At 35.2% G+C, this 20,571-nt stretch overlaps 2 protein-coding genes and 1 long non-coding RNA gene across 3 annotated transcripts; 1 reads left to right on the top strand and 2 right to left on the bottom strand.

Moving 5' to 3' along the window:
• Positions 1-5,324: 5,324 nt before the first annotated feature.
• Positions 5,325-11,032, top strand: LOC113094696 (N-fatty-acyl-amino acid synthase/hydrolase PM20D1.2-like). Its single transcript, XM_026260312.1, has 13 exons — positions 5,325-5,636; positions 5,853-5,939; positions 6,598-6,833; positions 6,930-7,016; positions 7,092-7,225; positions 7,312-7,431; positions 7,576-7,651; positions 7,748-7,809; positions 9,408-9,486; positions 9,561-9,632; positions 9,943-10,108; positions 10,206-10,305; positions 10,403-11,032. The coding sequence occupies exons 1-13, from the start codon at positions 5,417-5,419 to the stop codon at positions 10,530-10,532; spliced, it is 1,569 nt and encodes a 522-aa protein (XP_026116097.1). The 5' UTR covers positions 5,325-5,416; the 3' UTR covers positions 10,533-11,032.
• Positions 11,033-11,166: 134 nt separating this feature from the next.
• LOC113094771 (acidic mammalian chitinase-like) lies at positions 11,167-20,571 on the bottom strand. The gene is made up of 11 exons (XM_026260437.1): positions 20,115-20,571; positions 19,996-20,022; positions 19,433-19,637; positions 19,267-19,323; positions 19,016-19,181; positions 13,658-13,782; positions 13,341-13,464; positions 13,053-13,235; positions 12,837-12,953; positions 12,629-12,761; positions 11,167-11,688 (listed from the first exon to the last, which is right to left on the bottom strand). Exons 1-11 carry the CDS (start codon positions 20,140-20,142, stop codon positions 11,420-11,422), a joined length of 1,434 nt encoding a protein of 477 aa, XP_026116222.1. The 5' UTR covers positions 20,143-20,571; the 3' UTR covers positions 11,167-11,419.
• LOC113094773 (uncharacterized) lies at positions 14,805-18,464 on the bottom strand. Its single transcript, XR_003288156.1, has 2 exons — positions 18,162-18,464; positions 14,805-16,901 (listed from the first exon to the last, which is right to left on the bottom strand). It is a non-coding gene; the product is annotated as an uncharacterized LOC113094773 (long non-coding RNA).

The raw sequence follows: 20,571 nt of genomic DNA, 5'->3' as shown, positions 1-20,571 counted from the left end.
ACATGCAGAATATTCTGAATAGCAATGTGGTTATTTTCCGATTATGCTAAAATAACATATTCAATGAAATGCCATGATTGGTAAATATTTAGATAAGAATTTAGAATAAAACAGCTTGCAACCCAGTCAAGCCTGACCGCCTAATTTTCATTGTGGGGTGAACATATAATACAATGGTGATTAAGAGATCAAATAAATGTTCCCTAAAAGTCTGATCTATCATAGTTCATATATTTTTACATAATTTTTCTAAAGAAAAAATAAATTTTGTGCCAGCCGATGGATGGGATGCTCCTCCTTTCTCTTCACTGTAATGCTTTTCACCGAAACAATTGTATATCTAGTCATTTAATTAGAATATCATCAAAAAGTTGATTTATTTGACTAATTCCATTCAAAAACTGAAACTTGTATATCATATTAATTCATTACACACAGACTGATATATTTCAAATGTTTATTTTAATTTTGATGATTATAACTGACAACTAAGGGAAATCCCAAATTCATTATCTGAGAAAATTAGAATATTGCGAAAAGGTTCAATATTGAAGACACCTGGTGCCACACTCTAATCAGCTAATTAACTCAAAACACTGCAAGTGTTGCAAACACCTTTAAATGGTCTCTCAGTCTACTTCTGTAGGCTACACAATCATGGGGAAGACTGCTGACTTGACAGTTGTCCAAAAGACGACCATTGACACCTTGCACAAAGAGGGCAAGAGACAAAAGGTCATTGCACTGTTCACAGAGCTCTGTGTCCAAGCACATTAATAGAGAGACGAAGGGAAGGAAAAGATGTAAAAAGTGTACAAGCAATAGGGATAACTGCACCCTGGAGAGGATTGTGAAACAAAACCCACTCAAAAAATTTGGGGGAGATTCACAGTGGACTTCAGCTGGAGTCAGTGCTTCAAAAACCACTACGTACAGACGTACTGTATGCAAGAGATGGGTCTCAGCTGTCACATTCCTTGTGTCAAGCCACTCTTCAAAAACAAACAGCATCAGAAGCGTCTCGCTTCAAAAAGGACTGTACTGCTGCTGAGTGGTCCAAAGTTATGTTCTCTGATGAAAGTAAATTTTGCATTTCCTTTGGATATCAGTTCCCCAGAGTCTGGAGGAAGAGAGGAGAGGCACACAATACACATTGCTTGAGGTCCAGTGTAAAGTTTCCACAGTCAGTGATCGTTTGCAGTGCCATGTCATCTGCTTGTGTTGGTCCACTGTATTTTCTGAGGTCCAAGGTCAACACAGCCGTATACCAGGAAGTTTTAGAGCACTTCATGCTTCCTGCAGCTGACCAACTTTATGGAGATGCAGATTTCATTTTCCAAAAGGACTTGGCACCTGCACACAGTGCCAAAGCTACCAGTACCTGGTTTAAGGGCCATGGTATCCCTGTTCTTAATTGGCCAGCAAACTCGCCTGACATTATTTTTCTTAGTTGTAAGTTATAATCATCAAAATTAAAATAAATAATAATTTGAAATATATCAGTCTGTGTGTAATGAATGAATATTATATACAAGTTTCACTTTTTGAATGGAATTAGTGAAATCAGCTTTTTGATGATATTCTAATTATATGACCAGCTCCTGTATATATTTTTGCATCTCTAATGTGTCCGTTCATGTTCAACATGGTCTTGCATTTTTTTTTTAAGAGAAAAACAAAATTGAATAAATTGATTGCAAAAGCCATAACCAAAGTCCATCTGACCGGCACATTTACATAAAAAAAGCATTATACTGTATTATAGTCGAATACTCTGAACATTGTTTGCATTAATTTAGCCATTCTACTCATTTAGTTACATTGTGGTGTAAAGCACAGATTTTCATGACAATTAATTTTTTAAAATGTAAAATTAAAATTAAAGAAATAATATAATTATAATTGTGACATAATTTCATACATTTAAATTTACTATTACAATATTTAGTCTTATTAAATGAAGCCAGGCTCTCCACTCTCTAAATAAACAAGCTTAATTTACATAAGACAAATTTAAATTTTAAGAAATATTTGTGAGCTATGTAAAGTATTTATTAGAATTTTGTATTTTAATTTATTTTATATACTTTTGGTTTTATGTATAATTCATTCTGCCTTGCATTTTTCTATTTCTTTGTTTCTGATTTTGAAGTAGTTTTTTTACTCATTTTTGTTTAATGTTTACTTTTTCTAAATGTATTATGTAGATTTTTACTGATTTTGAACCGGATTCCCTGTCATTTTTGGTCATGGTCCAGAGCATGCCACATTTGAGCATCTGGCACATTAGGTAATAAAACAAACATGATTTCAAATGGTTATGACACTAATACAAACACTGAATTGCTTCATACTTTCTCTTTTGCCTTCTATTATGGCTGGCCATACAGAATGGTCACGTCTTATCTGTAGCTCTTCTCTTCGCTGCTCAGCAGGTAGGCCATGTTTTTTGCTCACTAGAGTAGTTAAGGTGTGTTAAGGTGGACTGCCATTCACATCATTTATTTTCTGTTTATACATTCTGTATATTCACATAAAAATATGCTTAATGGAGATCCAACTGTTTCTCTCTCTTTATGACAGATTAATCTAATTTAATCTAATCCAGTCAGGGATTTTTCTCTCAGAAGAAAATACTTTATTTTCAGCAAAACAAAGCCGAGAGTTCCTTGCAAGGAGATCTCTTGAATGTTATTTGGTTTCTCCTTATATACACTATATGGGGCGGTTCCACATAGTCAAACTTTTCCTTTAGACTACACTTTTCATACATCCCTAGAGAGGAGAGGCCCTCTGCTTGATTTATTCTAAACACAGGCCCTCAATGTATGTCTGACCATATGTTTCTCATCAGTTTTGTACATTCCAGGGCGTAGGCAACTTTCTATTAGATTTTAGACCTATAAGATTTTAATAGAATAATAACTAGCAGCAAAAATGGCTAGATTCACATTGATTATATACTTGATTAATTAAAACCTTACTAATAAAAATCTTCCACAGCATTCATATGTGCTTTAAAAGTACCAATATATAGCCAATTTTCTAATAATATGCATGCTAATATGCATAGTTAATAATATGAATTAATCATTAAAATAAAGTGTTATCAAAAAAACACTTGAGAAGTATGAATCTTTTAAGAAAAATGTGTGATTATAAAGTATTTATTTCAATTATTTATGTATTTTACTTGGTTTCATACTTGTTTTATGTATTTTTTTATTAATAAATTAAATAGTTTGTCTTTTTTGTAGTTTTATACCCAATTTTTAATAAAATTTTGCATTTTTCAAATTGTATAATGTTGATGTTTACTGATAAATAAAAAAAAAAAAAATAGAAACCGATATAGGAAAGAACAACAGTGTCATGAAGTACTGCATGTTTGCTCTCTTTACTAAGAGCTCAAGGGGTTTAAGTGGCCCTTACACACATCATTGACTCACAAAGAGCTCCTCTCAGTCTTGTCAACAAAGCAACTCTGCGATTTCCTCTCACAGGTGTCTCAACACTGACAGCCGTCACTACACAGAACTGTCTTCGGACAGTTATCATTTTGCCCCTTCATGGTACAAGCCTGGTTATTCTACAAGGTAGGACACATGGAAATGCTGACTTTTGAACACGATAAAGATGTCCAAATTTTTCTTATTTTGTTGAAACATAACTTTTTTTTCCATTTATCTCTGCCGCTTCGTAAGCAACAGAAGATACTTGTATGTTTCCTGGAACACAAATTAAGTACAATTTACCTTGATCTTCAAATTCCAAAAGTTTTCAAACCCCCAGCTCTTAATGCATCTTTTTTCCTTCTGGAGCATCAGTGAACGTTTGAATCTTTTTTAATAGTTGTGTTTGAGTCCCTCAAATGTCCTCAGTGTGAAAAGATGTATCTCAAAATCATAAAGTCATTGCTGGAAAGGGTTCAAATATGCAAAGATGCTGGAAAACTTCAGAATCTGCAGGACCTTAAAGATTTTTCTGAAGAACAGTTCTCAGTTTAACTGTTCAGAACAAACAAGGGACTCATGCACAACCATCAAAAAACAGAAAGACAGTCGAGGATCATCAGGTAACAGAACACAGTATTAAGAACCAAGGGTTCCCAAACATTTGAATGAGGCTATTTTAACAATAAACAATTCATTAAAAAGGTTCACTACAACATTACTGCATATTAAACAGGCACTGGTTTAAAGTAGTAGTCTATGCAGTGCTAGTGCTTCATATTATACTATAATTTAATGACATGTGTTTGAATAATGAGCTGAGCCTCATGTTAATGCTATTATATGTCTCACATTAAGTCCAGCTTTTCAGAAGGAACTCAATTTTCATGCACAAACAGTCATTTATTTTCTTCCCTGTTGCTTTTCATCAGTCTCCTAATGTCTGCAATGAATCTTTAATTACCTGTCATCTATAAATATGCCTTACAGGTGATTCTCACTGTGCAAATCATTTGCCAGATAACTGAATGTTTTTCTAAATTTTAATGTATAATAAATGTAAATATTAATAATTTTTTATTATTGATTAAAGGTATATAAAATATAAATGTTAACTGAAATATGACAGAAATAAAATATGATTTATGTATATATATATATATATATATATATATATATATATATATATATATATATATATATATATATATATATATTTTTTTTTTTTTTTTTTTTTTTTAATCACTTAAAAAAACCTGAGACAAATAAATCCAGAAAAACTGTGGCAACATCTCCAAGGAACTTGAAGAAACCTTTCTACAAAGCGTCCTGAAAAATTATGCAAAAGTGTACATAGTACAAAAGCTGTTTTAAAAGCATAGGGTGGTCACACCAAATGTTGATTTGTTTTAGTTAATATTAAGATAGTTGATAAATAAAATCTATTTATGACATTATTTTTGACAGCATCTTCACTTTACAGCATTTTTACACAAGTGCCTAAAACTTTCACAGTACCGTTGCTCTGTAGGTAGGTTTCTGGAAAAGTGTCTTGGAGACGTTGCCACAGTTCTTCTGGATTTAGTTTGTCTCAGTTTTTTTAGATCCTTCATGAATGGGCTGGATGATGCTGAGATCAGATCTCTGTGTGCAGCACTGTCTGTGGTCAGACTCCTTGTAATCTCTCTGAATTATTACAATTCATAGCAAAAGTTAGTAAATGTAGACTGATATTTTCTACTGACACACTACAGCAAAATATATATAAAAAAAATAACTGGCTTAAAACAACTGTTTTTTTTGTTGTTGTTCTGTTTTTTTTTTTGTTTTACAATCTCGGTCTCTTTGTCATGTGATTCTAATCCACAGCAGCAGAGTGCGCGCGAGCTGCGTCATCGTTGAGCTCATGAATAAACATGAACTCTGCACATGACAGAACGACTGTCTCTTGCACTTCCTGAAACATGACAGGCCACAGCTCTCAGAGGGAATTATTTAGGTTTCTCAAAGTGCTGCTTTTAAGTGTCATAATTTCGATTACGCTTTTGTTCCTTGTTGCCACAGTTAGGACGTTTACATTTGATGTGGACGCAGGGCTTCAGCTGGGAAAATGGGAAAATACAACAGCCATTTCTCTTCATTTAAGTCCACAACAGAGAAAGAATCTGCTGGCAAATTTCAAAGGTAACAAACAACGAAGAAATACTCCGAAGTAGTGCCTCTCTGTTCCGATTGCTAACGTGCTGTTTGACGTGCAGCTCATCATGTGACGTGAATGGATCAAGAAGACTCATAGAATTAGATACAGTAAACGGAGATGAGGGATGTGCTGTCAACATGGGTAGATTGCTGCTGTAGATATGAGAATGCTGTAATGTCTTGTTTTCGTCTCTTTCGCAGCGGCCATTCAGATTCCCACGGTGTCATTCACGGAGACTAACGTGAACAGGAGCGCGCTGCGCGAGTTCGACGCGCTGCTGAGGAAGAGTGAGAGACACCACGTGTTACCCAACAACAGCAAACAGAGCTGATTAATGTTACCCCGTTATCTTTTCAGTCAACACCGCAATATTTTATTTATACACATTTTAATTACTAAAAACATAATTAGCTGTGTCCTACATTTTGAGTCAAATTCTGCTGCAACTCCATCTTCCCCATTAAAAAAAAAACATTTTAAAATCGTCCACAGAAAGTGATATAATGTGGACCTTTTCTGCAGCAGGAAAAGTTTTACAGACATTATAGATTGAATGGCATTTGGTATAATTAAGTATAATTAAGGCAAATTCTACAACCCTGTTACTTGCAATGTGGTGTATTTACATTTTATCAGTAAGATTTAACCTAAGATTTAATTCATATAATATTTTTATATACTGTAAACATATTAAAAATATTTAACAAATATCATTATATAATTAAAATAAATGAATAATTATGTTCAAACAGTGCTATCTTCTACACATTTGGTAACAGGATAATACAAATCACATATATAAAATAAATAACATTTTCTGAAGTTTATGCACTTCCTTTGACATCATTTACATTTTAACTGTATTCATTGAAAGCAGCTACATGTCCTTTAATAATAATTAGATTTTGTGTTGAGTATTATTTAACAATTTTTTTTTTTTCTCAGTCTTCCCTAAGATCTTCTCATCCAGTTTGGTCCAACATGAGATGGTGGGAAACTACAGCCACCTGTTCACAATACCAGGAAGCGAGGCTGATCTGGAGCCCTACATGCTGCTGGCACACATTGATGTTGTGCCGGCCGATGAGGCGGATGGATGGGACGCTCCTCCTTTCTCTGCTCAAGAGCTCAATGGCTTCATTTATGGACGAGGAACCATCGACAATAAACAGTCTGTGATGGTAGAGTGAATCAGCACTGCATCGTTTTTCACTGAAACAATCGCACATCTGTTCAGTCCAACCTGATGCTAACTGTAGCGATGTGTGTGTTTGAAGGGGATCCTTCAGGCGTTGGATTACTTGCTAGAACGAGGTTATACTCCTCGGAGAAGCTTCTTCATTGGCTTGGGTCACGATGAGGAGGTCAGTCTCAAGTGAATTGACTAGTTGTCATTTAGAGTTCTTATTTCTATGAACTTATTTATATGTTTTTTTCAGGTGAATGGTTTACATGGGGCAGCTAATATCGTGAAGCTCCTGAAGAGTCGGGGGGTGAAGCTCCAGTATGTTTTAGATGAAGGCCTGGCAGTGCTGGATGGGATCATAAGTGGCCTGGATGGACCTGCTGCCCTGTGAGATTGTTATTTTGAGTGATTCTATTGACAGAGTCATTTAGAAATTGAATTATAGTTTAATATTCGCTCTGTGTGTTTTGTAGAATAGGTATCAGTGAGAAAGGTCAAGCCACTGTAAAGCTGAGTGTAAGCAGCGCTCCAGGACATTCATCCATGCCTCCCAGAGAGAGTAGCATTGGCATCTTGGCCTCAGCTGTCAAAAGGCAAGTGGAAACCCCTAAACAACTATTTTTTTTATAATTGGAAAATGGGTCCAAAAATTATTCTCAAAACAGCTGCATGACATCATTATTATACTGAGCTAAATTTATTTAAACCATGTTGTAATTGGTAACATCTTTTCCCAGATTAGAGGAAAATCCGATGCCCAGGCTGTTTGGTTATGGTCCTGAACGTGGCACATTTGAACACCTGGCCCATAAGGTAAAAAGCTGAGGATTTTACAGGCCACATTCAGGGAAATACTGACCTGTATTCTGTATATGTGAAACGATTTCTCTTCTCCATTTTCTTTTGTAGTTTGGATTGCCTCTTCGATTCATCATGTCTAATCTGTGGCTCTTCTCTCCGCTACTCAGCAGGTAGTTCTTATTGGTTACCTTACTCACTACACTAATGTCATATCAAATAATATTTTATACAGATACCTCCCAGTTAGCTGTGCTAATCTGTCACCTGGTGCTAATTTCCTTAATTATATGTCAAACCCTATTTTACTGAGAGTTATTTAGCTGGAAATGTAACTTTCCAGTTTTCAATGACCTTGCGAGATGGTGAGCCGTTCAACAGTGACGGAAACCCTCCAGCAGCAGGTTGTCCAGATGAAGGCCAATAGCAGCCGTTGCAAGAGAAGCTGGTCATATCAAATCTGTGATTTCTAGAATATTGCATCTTTACAGTGTCACTAACTCATTCAAGTCCCCCCTAAAGGCCAGTCATCCACAAAAGACAAATTCACAAGTGGACAGGACAGTGCAGAGAATCTCAATGGGCAATCGGTTCAACACTGCAGCTGGAATTGCTTGGGGTGTTATTATATTAATTGAAACCATTATTATCAAACAATTATTTAAACTGTGTATATCAAACGGTGTGTTTCTGTATAAAAATAAGGGTCATATTTTGGCTTTGGACTAAAACAAAAATCAGAAGGGCTTATTGAAAATGATAATTCATTTTCTTTTCATTCTTAAGCTTTTCTTGCCAAGTTGAGGGGACCAATGGGTTGAAATTTGTATGTTTCTATTGTGTAAGAAGGATGTGTTTCATACAAGATCTGGCAACTGAGCAACCTTGGAATTTGTTGATGTGCTTATTCATATAATGAGGTTTGGGCCATACAAATTACGGTAGTTTTACCGTAGTCGAATTTAGCAAAGATATCAAATACTTACAGTGCAATTTTTTTATATAAAAAGATAAACAATATGGGATAATCTCGGGGTAAACGAGAGGGCTGACAGGTATGTTGCAAGTTTAAATAATTTGGGTCTGATGGGAAACATGTACGTTGTCAAGATGGGCAAAGACTGAACCAAAAGTGTGTAAAGAAATTAGTGAAAGATGGAGGAGAAAGTGTCAGGATCGGGGCATGTTTACTCCAGCAGGACTTGGGCCTCTTATACAGATGCATGACAGGGGGAATGCAAATGTTTATCAGAACCTCCTGCAGAGTCCTGATCTAATCTCAATTGAAAATCTCTGGAAAATCCTTGGTGACAAAGTTATGTGTAACAAACCAACTACAGTCACTAAACTGTGGAAGAAGAGTGGACAGAGATAACCCCTGAGCAGTGTGAGAGACTGGTGATATCCTGCGGCCGCAGATGTGCTAAAGTCATTGAAAGCAATTTTTGACTGGAACAGAACAGAAATTTTAGTTGTAATCTTTCTTTGTGCTACAATCATTGCTGTTCTCTAATTCTGACCACTGTGTTTTCCACAAAATAAAGGGGTTTTTGTTCAAATGTCTTTGTTATTTTCTTAAACACTGTTCTACTAGCATGGTATGCCCAGAACTAAAATTCCTTTAAATTTTGAATGATGAAGATTACATTACTAGTGTTCATTAATTCTAATTGTGATCTCAACTGTATATATTCACCATATTATTAATTAATTGCAACATGTAAACACATAAAACCCTTGCTGGTATTATCTGTGTACTTTTCATGTGCAGGGTGTTGGAGAGAAAACCCGACACAAATGCTTTTGTGAGGACCACAACGGCCGTCACTATGTTTAACTCGGGTGTAAAGGTGGGCCTCTCTTTTTTGTTGCAGTTCACAAAGTAGAATGAATGGAGATCTGATTATTTCTCTTTCTCTGACAGATTAACATAATACCATCATATGCTGAAGCTTTTGTCAATTTCCGTATCCACTCAGCCCAAACACTGCAGGAGGTGAGAGGTCATGACTCATTCAGTTCTGATTGCTCATCTATTAACTTTTGCCCTCCACACCTTCTTCACACCAACCAGTTTCTCTGTGAATCATTCTGATTAAAAAACTGATTAACTCTAGAGGGGAAGTTCACCCAAAAATCTAAATTGTGTCATCTGTAACTCCGCAAAAAAAGGAATATTTATAATTTGGATAGTTTTTCATTTTTGGGTGGGCTATCCCTTTGAATCTAATGCTATTTACAATGGTTAGAATCAAAACCCTTTCTGTCTGAACTATTTCACAGTTTGTTTTTATGTCTTGTTTTAGGTTCTGGAGTTAGTCAAGTCAACTGTGTCAGATGAGCGTGTAAAGGTAGAGCTAGTCGATGGATTCGACCCGCTGCCCATCAGCTCCTATGATGAGCAGGCATTTGGCTTCCAGATCATAAAGAAAACAGTGCAGAGCATGTTTCCCCGGCTCGCAGTGGCACCTGGTAAGACAAATGATCCATTTCTGCTGAAACACCCCTTACATACATACATTGACTGATGAAGAGCCACTTCTAGCTGATCTAAGATTTCCTCTCACAGGTGTCTGTGTTGGCAACACTGACAGCCGTCACTACAAGGATATCACGCAAGATATATATCGCTTTGCTCCGTCATGGTTCAAACCAGGTGATCCTCAGAGGTAAGACACAGGAGAAATGCTCTTTGTATTACAGTGGAGTATCCCAGCTTGAAATGACAGGTTTTTATATGATGAAACATTCATGTTCCTCCTCTAGATTTCATGGTGTGAACGAGAGAATCTCCATTCAGAACTATGAAGAGATTGTGCTGTTCTACTTCCAGCTCATCCAGAATAATGACATCAGGAAGTTGCCGCCACCTCACAACAGCCAGCATGAGCTGTAAATGTTGCGATGTTGTTTAAACTATTGGACTAACCTTGTGAGAGATTCATCTCAAACTGCCTGAGCTCTACATGGAGCTGTTCAATCAAATGCTCTTTCTATAGTTAACTTGCTAGTGTTTCCATTCATTCAGATTTGATGAAGGTTTTGTTTAGTGCTGTGGTACATTTTCAAAGCTTGCATTATTGGCCAACAGATTACTGATAAGATACTGTGTTACACTGAAGTGATTTATTATGAGTGATTACGTCTGGCTCCATTAAACATTTACCTCTGGATATCACTTTCATCACAAAGCTACAGCTCAACACAAAAGGTATTGTTATCGGTTGTGTTAATGTTACTTTGAATTCTTAGTTATTTTTGGCACTGATATGGTTTGTGTTGAGACTTAAAATTACTGTTAATGTTTAATTAACTTAATTGTTAAATTTGACATGTTGAAAAAAATTTAATTAATTTTTAAGTTTAACTTAATAAAAGTATTTTAATGCAAGCATAGATGTGTCTTTTATTTATAATAAATATTCAATATAGATTTTTTTATTTTTTATCTAAAAATATATTTAGAAATTAAACATGTCACAAGGATACCAAATGCAGTCCCAATCTAAATGTAAAAAATGCAAACAATGTATGCTTAATCAGGTTAGTTTTATTCAGACATATTAGACGGGCTGTGCTCCTTTTTAAGACACAACAAAATGTAGCATATTATTATTTTAAGAAAGGAATATTATATCATCGACTGTCTGTTAAACTGAAAGACATGATCACAGTACTAAAAGGTCAAGTATGAAAGCCACTACTAGCTGCAAATAGTTATAGAAAAATACCCCAAAATTCCACATGATTTCTTTGCAGGGGTGGAACAGTGACAACACAAGGTTAATTCTTAGGCCAGTCACAGCACTTGCAGCTGGGATTGTAGACTGTGTTTGAAGGGCATATCTGAACAAAGGTCCTGCCATTAGAACACTGAATGAAGGTCGTCCGGTCAGCTGAGTTTACATATAACCCGTCTGGTTTGCCTACACAGAACTCTGACAGAGCTGTCGGGACAACAGGAGGTCTTGTGGATTGAAATATGGCCGTAGATGCTGTTACTGAGGTCTTACCAGGCTCTTGTGCTGTATTTTGAGAGACCGGTTGAATATCTGGAGGAGAAAATTTGAATATGTGATATTTTATCCTAGTTTTCCAGTAATTAATCTAGTTTATTACACTGCTCCCTGGAATTCCTGATTAATCAGTTGAGGCATCCAACTGTCTGATATTTCCTGATATTTGGCTTTGTCATAGCAACACTTGTACTGAAATCAGTTATACTTTCATATCTCATACATTAAGCTCTTTCAATTTTCATACAAATGCATCTGGTGCCATCTTGCATGCAAGTTATATCAATTTGAATGAAGAAGACCTCAGAGGACTTATGAAAATTTCTGTGATATTGTTGCAGTGTTCATCTTGTTGCTCAGCCAATCATTTTGTACACTGTAAATGGACTATTTATTTATTTATTTTTTTTTTTACCAAAACCTTTAAGATAAAGTACAGTTAATGAACCATTATGAACCAATCTCAAGTCAAATCAATATTTCACATGTATTAATTTAAGGAATGCAGTCGTGTTATAAGTGGGATCAGTCATTATCACAAAATAAATTATGAAGGGGTGACATAGAACTGACTGCAGATGATCTATTCTTTTTAAAATTCTTACAGGTGTGATGTATCAGATATATGGAAGCCCAATTCTGCCACAAAATAATAATAATTATTATTATTATTATGGCATAAAAAATAATGACATACAAAGTCAAAATGATGAGATACAAAGTAATCATGAGAAAACAGAAATTATGAAATACTAATTCATAATTATAAGAAAAATGAATGGCATTTTAAGTAATTTACAAGATCTAAAGTACAAATTATGAGATAATAAGACTTTGTCTCATAATTATAAAAACTTAGTATTTCATTTCTAATTATTTTATAAATATATTTTTACTAAAACACATTTTTTTTTTTTTTTTTTTTTTTTTTTGTCTTCTGTGGCAACAATGGGCTTCATTAAGATTTGAGACATACCATTATTAAGAAGTGTACGGAGACGTCCAATGAGAGGGTATTTGCCCTGCCCACAGAACTGTCCTGTGAAGTCATCAAGATCCAGAGTCCAGACGAAAGCTCCTCCAAACTTTTTCTCCTTTAGATAGTTCACCTGAAGCAGACCAGATCTAGTTATTCTGAACATGAGATTGCATTACATTTTATGTAACTTTTATGAGGCATTTACTTTAGTCTCAAAACTTTCTTTGGTGTCAAATCCCACCCAGTCCTGACCCTTGGTTGCATAAGGAGCTTTCTGATCATCAATCCATTGTACAGTGGTTCCTTGAAGGAAAGGACAGACCTGATGGAGAAATATTGGTCCATAACTATTGGTCCATTTATTTTGTACAAATCACATAACATTATAATGTAAGTGCATGTGTTTAGGTTGTGGTAAGACCTCATAATAAGACCAGAATCCGGGCTCTCCGGTATACTTTCCAGCTGATCCAGGACCACTAGCTGGAGCTCCAACTCCACTGGCTGCAGATGCCAAGTGAAATGTTCTTCCATAGGTTGCAAACCCCATCCTCAGCTTCTCCACAGGGGCACCCTGATCTCTCCAGTATGTCATTGCAAAATCCTGCATTGTCATGACAAAAATCACTAATTTCCTGTTGCATTATATGATTTATATGATATTATATGTCAGAAGCTAAGAATTCAGTAGGATATAAGGCCTTCTCACAGTATTGAAGTAGATGTTGTCTCCTGTTTCCCCAGAGCCACGGTACAGAGGACTGTTGTGCCCAGTAACAGTTTCCCATGAGCCATGGAAGTCATAGGTCATCACATTAATGAAGTCCAAATACCTGCATTACCAGAAGATAAACGTAAATTCAGAGTCATCAGTTCAGGCTGAAGACATTCAACCAAATAAAATCCTAAATATTTTATATTTTATATACATTAAATATTCATTTGATTGGTATTTTAAGGTATGCTGTCCAAAACATATTCTTATTTCATGATTTAAAATGAAGAAAAACTCTTCAGAAAACATACTTGGCGATCTCTGCAATTTCATAACCAGCATCAATGGTTCCTTTCCCAGCAGCCACTGCAGCAGAGAGCATGAGTCTGGGGCGTCCAGTGGCAGAACCCTCTGCCTCATAAGCTTCGAAAAGCTCCTGTTATAGTCACAGGTTTGCAGTGGATTAAGATCTGTATATATATATATATATATATATATATATATATATATATATATATATATATATATATATACACATATACATACACATATACATACACACACATATATATAATGCGTTAAAATTATTATAAAAAAAAAAAAAATTAAGCAGACCTGTTCATCTCCGAGAAACCCAAAGCTGCATTTCTTAATCCACGTTTTGAATGAATTTAGTGAACTTTTTGGCGCATTAAACCCATAGACAGTAAATGAGATGGACACATTGGATTCAACGGAGACAATTCACTATTCAAGTGAAGTCAATTAGAAGAATGCACTTCCTGGGGGTTGAGCATACTGCGCAGACTCAAACTTAGCTTGATGACGTAGAAGTCATGTGAGCAACCTGTCTGACAATTTTAAGTCTGCTAATCGCTGTGCCAAGAGAAATATGAATCACCCACCGAATCTTGCAGACGTTGTTGAAATATTTTGTCCCGTTGCTTTTATGGACTCTCTATGACTTCTCCCTTGACTTTATGCATCCACGTCCCCCCCAATTGCATCATAGACAGTAAAATATTGCCTGCGAGCTTCTCCTCCTGTCCATACAGTAATTTCTCTACTGTGGTTATGATGCAATCGTTGGCCTATTTTTACAAAAACTGTAAAATAACGTAAGATCCAAGGTAATGGGGCCTTTTATACATTTTCGTGTTTCTTTAGAAATAATTAATGGACAAATAGAGTCTTTTAACGCCTCAGATGTAAAGTCAAAGTGAGGCCAAAATGAATGGGAGTCAATGGAATGCTAACAGCAAGTGGGGATCCGCTAACCAATGGCAGTGCCCAGGGATTCTTCAATAAAATATGAAACCCTGCTCCCCCATTGGCTATAGTCACATTGGCTTTGAAGTGGTGCTGCACAGACCGATCGGTGTGTGACATCAAAGTACAGTGAGAGTGATTCAAAAGCACAAGGAGTCGTCTGCTCTCTAAGCTCTTGCGATACTTTGATGTCACACACCAATCCTGTCTGATGATGATGACCCGCTTCAAGTCGAACGAGCCTAATGATTCAAAGAACCATTTATAAAAAAACATTAGGTGCGTTCGACTTCATGCAGAACTGCGCAAACTGATCGCCGTCTGACTTGAAGCAGTGCATGCCAGTTGGAAATTTTGTGTCTTCGTGTCTTCTTCTTCGTGCTTATTGGTGGTTCACATTCTTTTTCAGAGTGTTACCGCCATCTACTGTAGGCAATGGATCAGAGACTTAAATCCTCACTATAGTGGCTAGATGGGAATCGTTCATGTTGCTGTGTGTTTCAGCTCCTCCATTAAAAGCCCAATTCCCTTCCGCCCACACTAATTATAAAAAAAAAAAAAAAACCTTCCTATATTCTATGTTTTAACTTGGTTGCCTACCGGATTCAGAATATCCTCTAATGCTACCCGTTGATCACCTTCCTTCTGCATTTCTCCCATTAATGTCTTTCTTTCTTCTCCATTTTTACTGCAGTCTATAATTACATGTTCCACTGTTTGTCTTACTCCACACCTGTCACACATACCATTAGGATGTTTTCCTATTAAATGCATTGTTGAGTTAAGACCTGTATGCCCCAATCTCAGTCTTGATTGAATGCAATCCTCTTTCCTTTTCCTACTCAAACTCGTTCCCCTTCCTACCAGTGGTTGAACTGAATGAAGTAGTCTTCCTTTACTTTCATTGTCCCAATACTTTAGCAATTTTTTTATATATCTCCCTTTTAATAATTGATTTGACTTCTTCTTTACTATGCTTAATGTCCATATCTTTATTTTCTTTTGCCATGGCTTGCTTCGCTAATTTGTCAGCTTCTTCATTCCCTAACACTCCAATGTGTGCTGGAACCCACAAAAATTGAACCCTCTTATTTGTCTCTTGCATCATTAATAAAATCTGTATTAATTAATGTAAGTAACTTATTACCCTCCTAGTTTCTGCCTGGCTTTTTTTTTTATACCATATTACATTTTCCCAATTATGTGTTGTCTTCAGTACCTTGAGTGCTTTCCTTTTCTTTCTAATTGCTATTAAACATTTCTCAATCCACCATGGGACTATTTGTCACATCCGATCCCCTTCCTTATCGGGATGTTTTCATTTGCTTCACTCTGTATCCCTTCTACTAGTTCTGCATACTTATTTTCAATTACTATTTCCTCATTAAACTTGATCATTTTTAATCTTACCTCACTAATTAATTCAAAGTTTTCCCAATCTGCTTTCTCATATTTCCATTTAACTATATTTCCTTGTTTTCCTTTCCCTCTCTCACAATTTCCAAAAGCACTTATTATTGGGAAATGTTCGCTTCCCACTGAACAGTTCTTCAATACTTGCCAGTTTGTTATTGCTCCTATCGAATTTGACACTATTGTTATATCTATTGCTGATCTATTACCTGAATTTAACTCCATACAGGTATAACTACCATCATTAATGCAGACTAAATTTTTCCTCTCCATTACCTCTTCAATGACCCTCCCATTATTATCAGTTTTTAGACCTCCCCACAATGTAGTATGGGTGTTAAAATCTCCACACCATACTACTCTATCTTCATTTATCCCTTTAATACCTTCCATACGTTCTAATTTTAGTCTTTTACATGGATTGTAGAATTGTTTTATTACATACATATTTTTTCCAATCCATATCTCAATACTTATGTACTCCATTACTGTTCCCTTCTCCAGAACTCTATACACCACTCCTCCCCTATTAAAATTCATACATCCTCCACCATTCCTTTCTTCCCTATCCCTTCTCACACTTATATATCCTTTTAACACAAAATCTAATCTGGGCTTCAAGCAAGTTTCTTGAACACATATTTTCACTCATTTCATTTATATATCCTTTAAATTCTTGTCCATTTGCACAAAGGCTTCTGGCATTCCACTGAAGGATACTTAATTATACATAATTATTAACCAACCCATATCTCCTGACTAAACTGAGATTCTGTATTGATTAGACTTCTCATTACCTCCTCAAATTTCAGTCCTTTAATATTTAGGAATCTTTCTGCTGCTTTGACAATTATCTGTATCTTTTCTGTTCTCCTTTCTACGGAAGTTCTAAGCGGCCATGCATTATAATTTTTTTTTCCTTTTTGTTTTCTCGTTATAACGACTTAATTTTCTGGTTATCTCGACATAACGAAAGTCGTTTTCTCATTATAACGACTTATTTTTCTCGTTATCTCGACATAATGAAGTTCGTTTTCTCGTTATAACGACTTATTTTTCTCGTTATCTCGACATAACGAAAGTTTGTTTTCTCATTATAACGTCATGACAGTTTTACTGTTGCTATAGTAACGAACTCAACTTTGACAGGCATCTGATGGACAACCATGCAGGGGCTATACTGTAGCCTATATTTCGCCTAGGTAATAACGTCTACAATACTGTATATAAATAAAGGCTGATCAATCACTGTTGATTTTTCCAGAGACAGTACAACGAACATGTTGTTTTTGTAATTAACATGTTTAAATGGCAACACCGCGAAATTAGAGCTGCTTGGATTAAACTCACTTTTCATTTTCCCTTTATTTCAAATAAAATTATATATAATTTGTAATTTGTAGTAGTCATTATATGATGTGGCAGATATCATGTGTGTTACAAGCTTCTGTTTGAAAAGAGCGTCCATGTGTACATGTAGTGTGTGTGTGTGTGTGTGTGTAGAAAAAAACGATTACAACATTATAGAACAAAACTGAATTAAATAAACCTATGGATTTTACATATATATCACATTTCTCATTAATATGGTTAACAATAAAGATTAGTAATAAGGAAAAGAAGCACATCAGCCTACATCGTTAAATCCCGTCCTACTGTAGATAAACAGAATACAGTGATGTCAACCTTGGTTTTGATAAGCAGTTATTTTATGACACAGAACGCGTTGGTGAAACTCATGCATCTAGCAGGAATTTAATACACAAAATATTCATATTGATTCAAGCATATTTAACATTTATGAATTAATTAAATGTCAGTAATGAAGACTGCACAAATTTTAGCGATCACGAGGAAGGTCCGCGTACAGTAAAGTGTATAGTATACAACACCCCATCAGTTATATTCAGGTCTATAGTGCCACCTGCTGGCGCAGTTTTGTAACTTCTTAGAGAAAACTAGTTCGTTATAACGAGAAAACGAACTTCGTTATGTCGAGAAAACGAGAAAATGAAGTCGTTATAACGAGAAAACGAACTTCGTTATGTCGAGATAACGAGAAAATTAAGTCGTTATAACGAGAAAACGAGAAGAAAAAATATTATAATGCATGGCCGCTTAGAACTTCCGTACCTTTCGGTTTGTGCTGTACAGTTTATTACTTTTACCATAAACAGTACAAATCTTTTCTTATTTACTATCACATCATCTGGTATTTTGCTCTCTCTACTTCTTCCTGTACTCGCACTTAGGGATGGGTATCATTAAGGTTTTAACGGTATTACTACTCTTACCGATACTGCTTAACGGTCCGGTACTTTAACAGTATACTTATCGGTACTTAGTGTTGTGTAAGGTAGTCAAAAACTTTGCATTTCTCTGTCTGCACATAATGCACTTTTGAATTCCGCCCTTACATGCAAAAATTATGTTGCACTTATGACAGATAGCGTTGTCTGCATCAACTCTAGTGAAGTTTAACCACACTTTGGAACGTTTTGCTGTCTCCGCCATCGTCACTCTTTGTATTAAGCGGGAGTTTTCGTACTGTAAGGGGCTTTCTGATTTTTTTTCCCAAATCCTTCTGGCACTTGCGTTCCTGAGACTTCTGCCATTGCTAAGCAACCATGACCTGCTCTCTCCATGAAGAAGCGGAAATTTCAGCAATGGATAAATGGATTTGCAGTACTAAAAATTGCTTGCAGTAGCTCTGCTACTAAATTAATTTAAAATTTGAAAAAAATGAGCGCTTCACACCGCATGCGCGTCGCTTCCATTATGAGCGTGCATACCGCACGCCTACATTTGAAATAAATATATATATATATAGAGAGAGATATATATATAAAATCTTACATAATATAATATAATATAATATAATATAATATATTATAATATAATATAATATAATATAATATAATATAATATAATATAATATAATATAATATAATATAATATAATATATAAATCTGTAAATACTACAGTACCTTACAGAGCAGAGTGAACCTTTGCTTGTCTTCTGGAGGACTTCCACGAGAACCTGGATACTCCCAGTCCAAATCCAAACCATCAAAGCCATATTTCCTCAGAAATGTGATGGAGGACTGAATAAACGTCTGCCGGTTTGCTGATGTGGACACCATGACAGTAAACCTGAAGTCATGACAAGTTTCATGAAAATGAAAAAGTTGTTTATCAAACATCTTTCAGAATTCTGTGTTTTGAGCAGCATTCTTACTGAGCTGTGCCAAAGTTCCATCCTCCGACAGCCAAGAGAGTTTTCAGACCGGGATTTCTGTCAAGTCAAATATTTGAATCATTATTTTCTGTATTGCTCTGACAAATAATCATTATTCAAATTAACATTACATAATGCTTTCACAAACAAAACATCACATATTTACTTTTCCTTTAGTCCATTGAAAGATTTGTAGAGAGTATCATCATTCCATTCGTACGTGACCAACTCATTTGCCTGATTAATTATGGAAAAAGCATAAATTAAATGAGTGCACAGATGTGGATCCACATTTTCTGGCAGGTACTTTCCAGCATCAGGTCTGTACTGAGACCAGTTTGTGAAGTAGCATGCGAGTTGGGAGGCCCATCCTGAAAGAAATAACTAAGATTATAATATAATATATAGCAATACAATATCCAATTATTAATTACGATATATATATATATATATATATATATATATATATATATATATATATATATATTTATATATATATATATATATATATATATATATATATATATATATATATATATATATATATATATATATATATATATATATATATATATACAAATATTATTATAAGCAATGGTTATTATATTTATTCTTTCTATGACCCTACATAAGAAAAGCGGTTTGCAGAATGGATAAATTATTAATATTATTGTCAGTAGTATATAGTGATTTTAGAACATGTAGGAATGAAACAACAAATAAAATTACCAAAGTGACACAGTGCCAGGGAAAAGCCTGAAACAAGGTAAAAAGAAATGTTAACATATGAAACACTCTAAGGCATTGGAGCTCTTAAAAATCATTTCTGTAAGATCACAATCACGTACCAGCTAGAAAAATGAGCTTGGTCATCATAATGGGACGGTCGTATCAGTCAAGAAACTCTGTCTGCCACTGCTGTTTGAATGACAGAAGTTGTTGTTTATATAGACTAACCCCTAACACACATAACTCCCTGCTTAATATCAGTGATTAACCAAAAAACACGAACACACAGGAATTTCCCTAAAATAGCAGTTCCCTGTCATCTGACCTGGATGTTATCATACAATACATTTTTAGAAGATGGATCATTGCACTTTAACAGTCTTTAGTTTTTGTACATTGTGACTGTACAGTAGGTGTGTTTGTTGCATTGTTTAAACATTAATAAATCAGTGAATCAAGTGTCTAATTTGAACAGTCATTTCAAAAGCACAGGCCCTCTCAGAACATTTTAAGTCGTACTTATGGAATAAAATGTACAAAATTACATCCACTGCAAAAAAAAAAAAAAAAAAAAAA

Source organism: Carassius auratus, unplaced genomic scaffold (genome assembly GCF_003368295.1).
Source record: "Carassius auratus strain Wakin unplaced genomic scaffold, ASM336829v1 scaf_tig00215416, whole genome shotgun sequence".
NCBI classification, from domain to species: Eukaryota; Metazoa; Chordata; class Actinopteri; order Cypriniformes; family Cyprinidae; genus Carassius; species Carassius auratus.
This window is presented reverse-complemented; position numbering and strand designations above follow the sequence as displayed.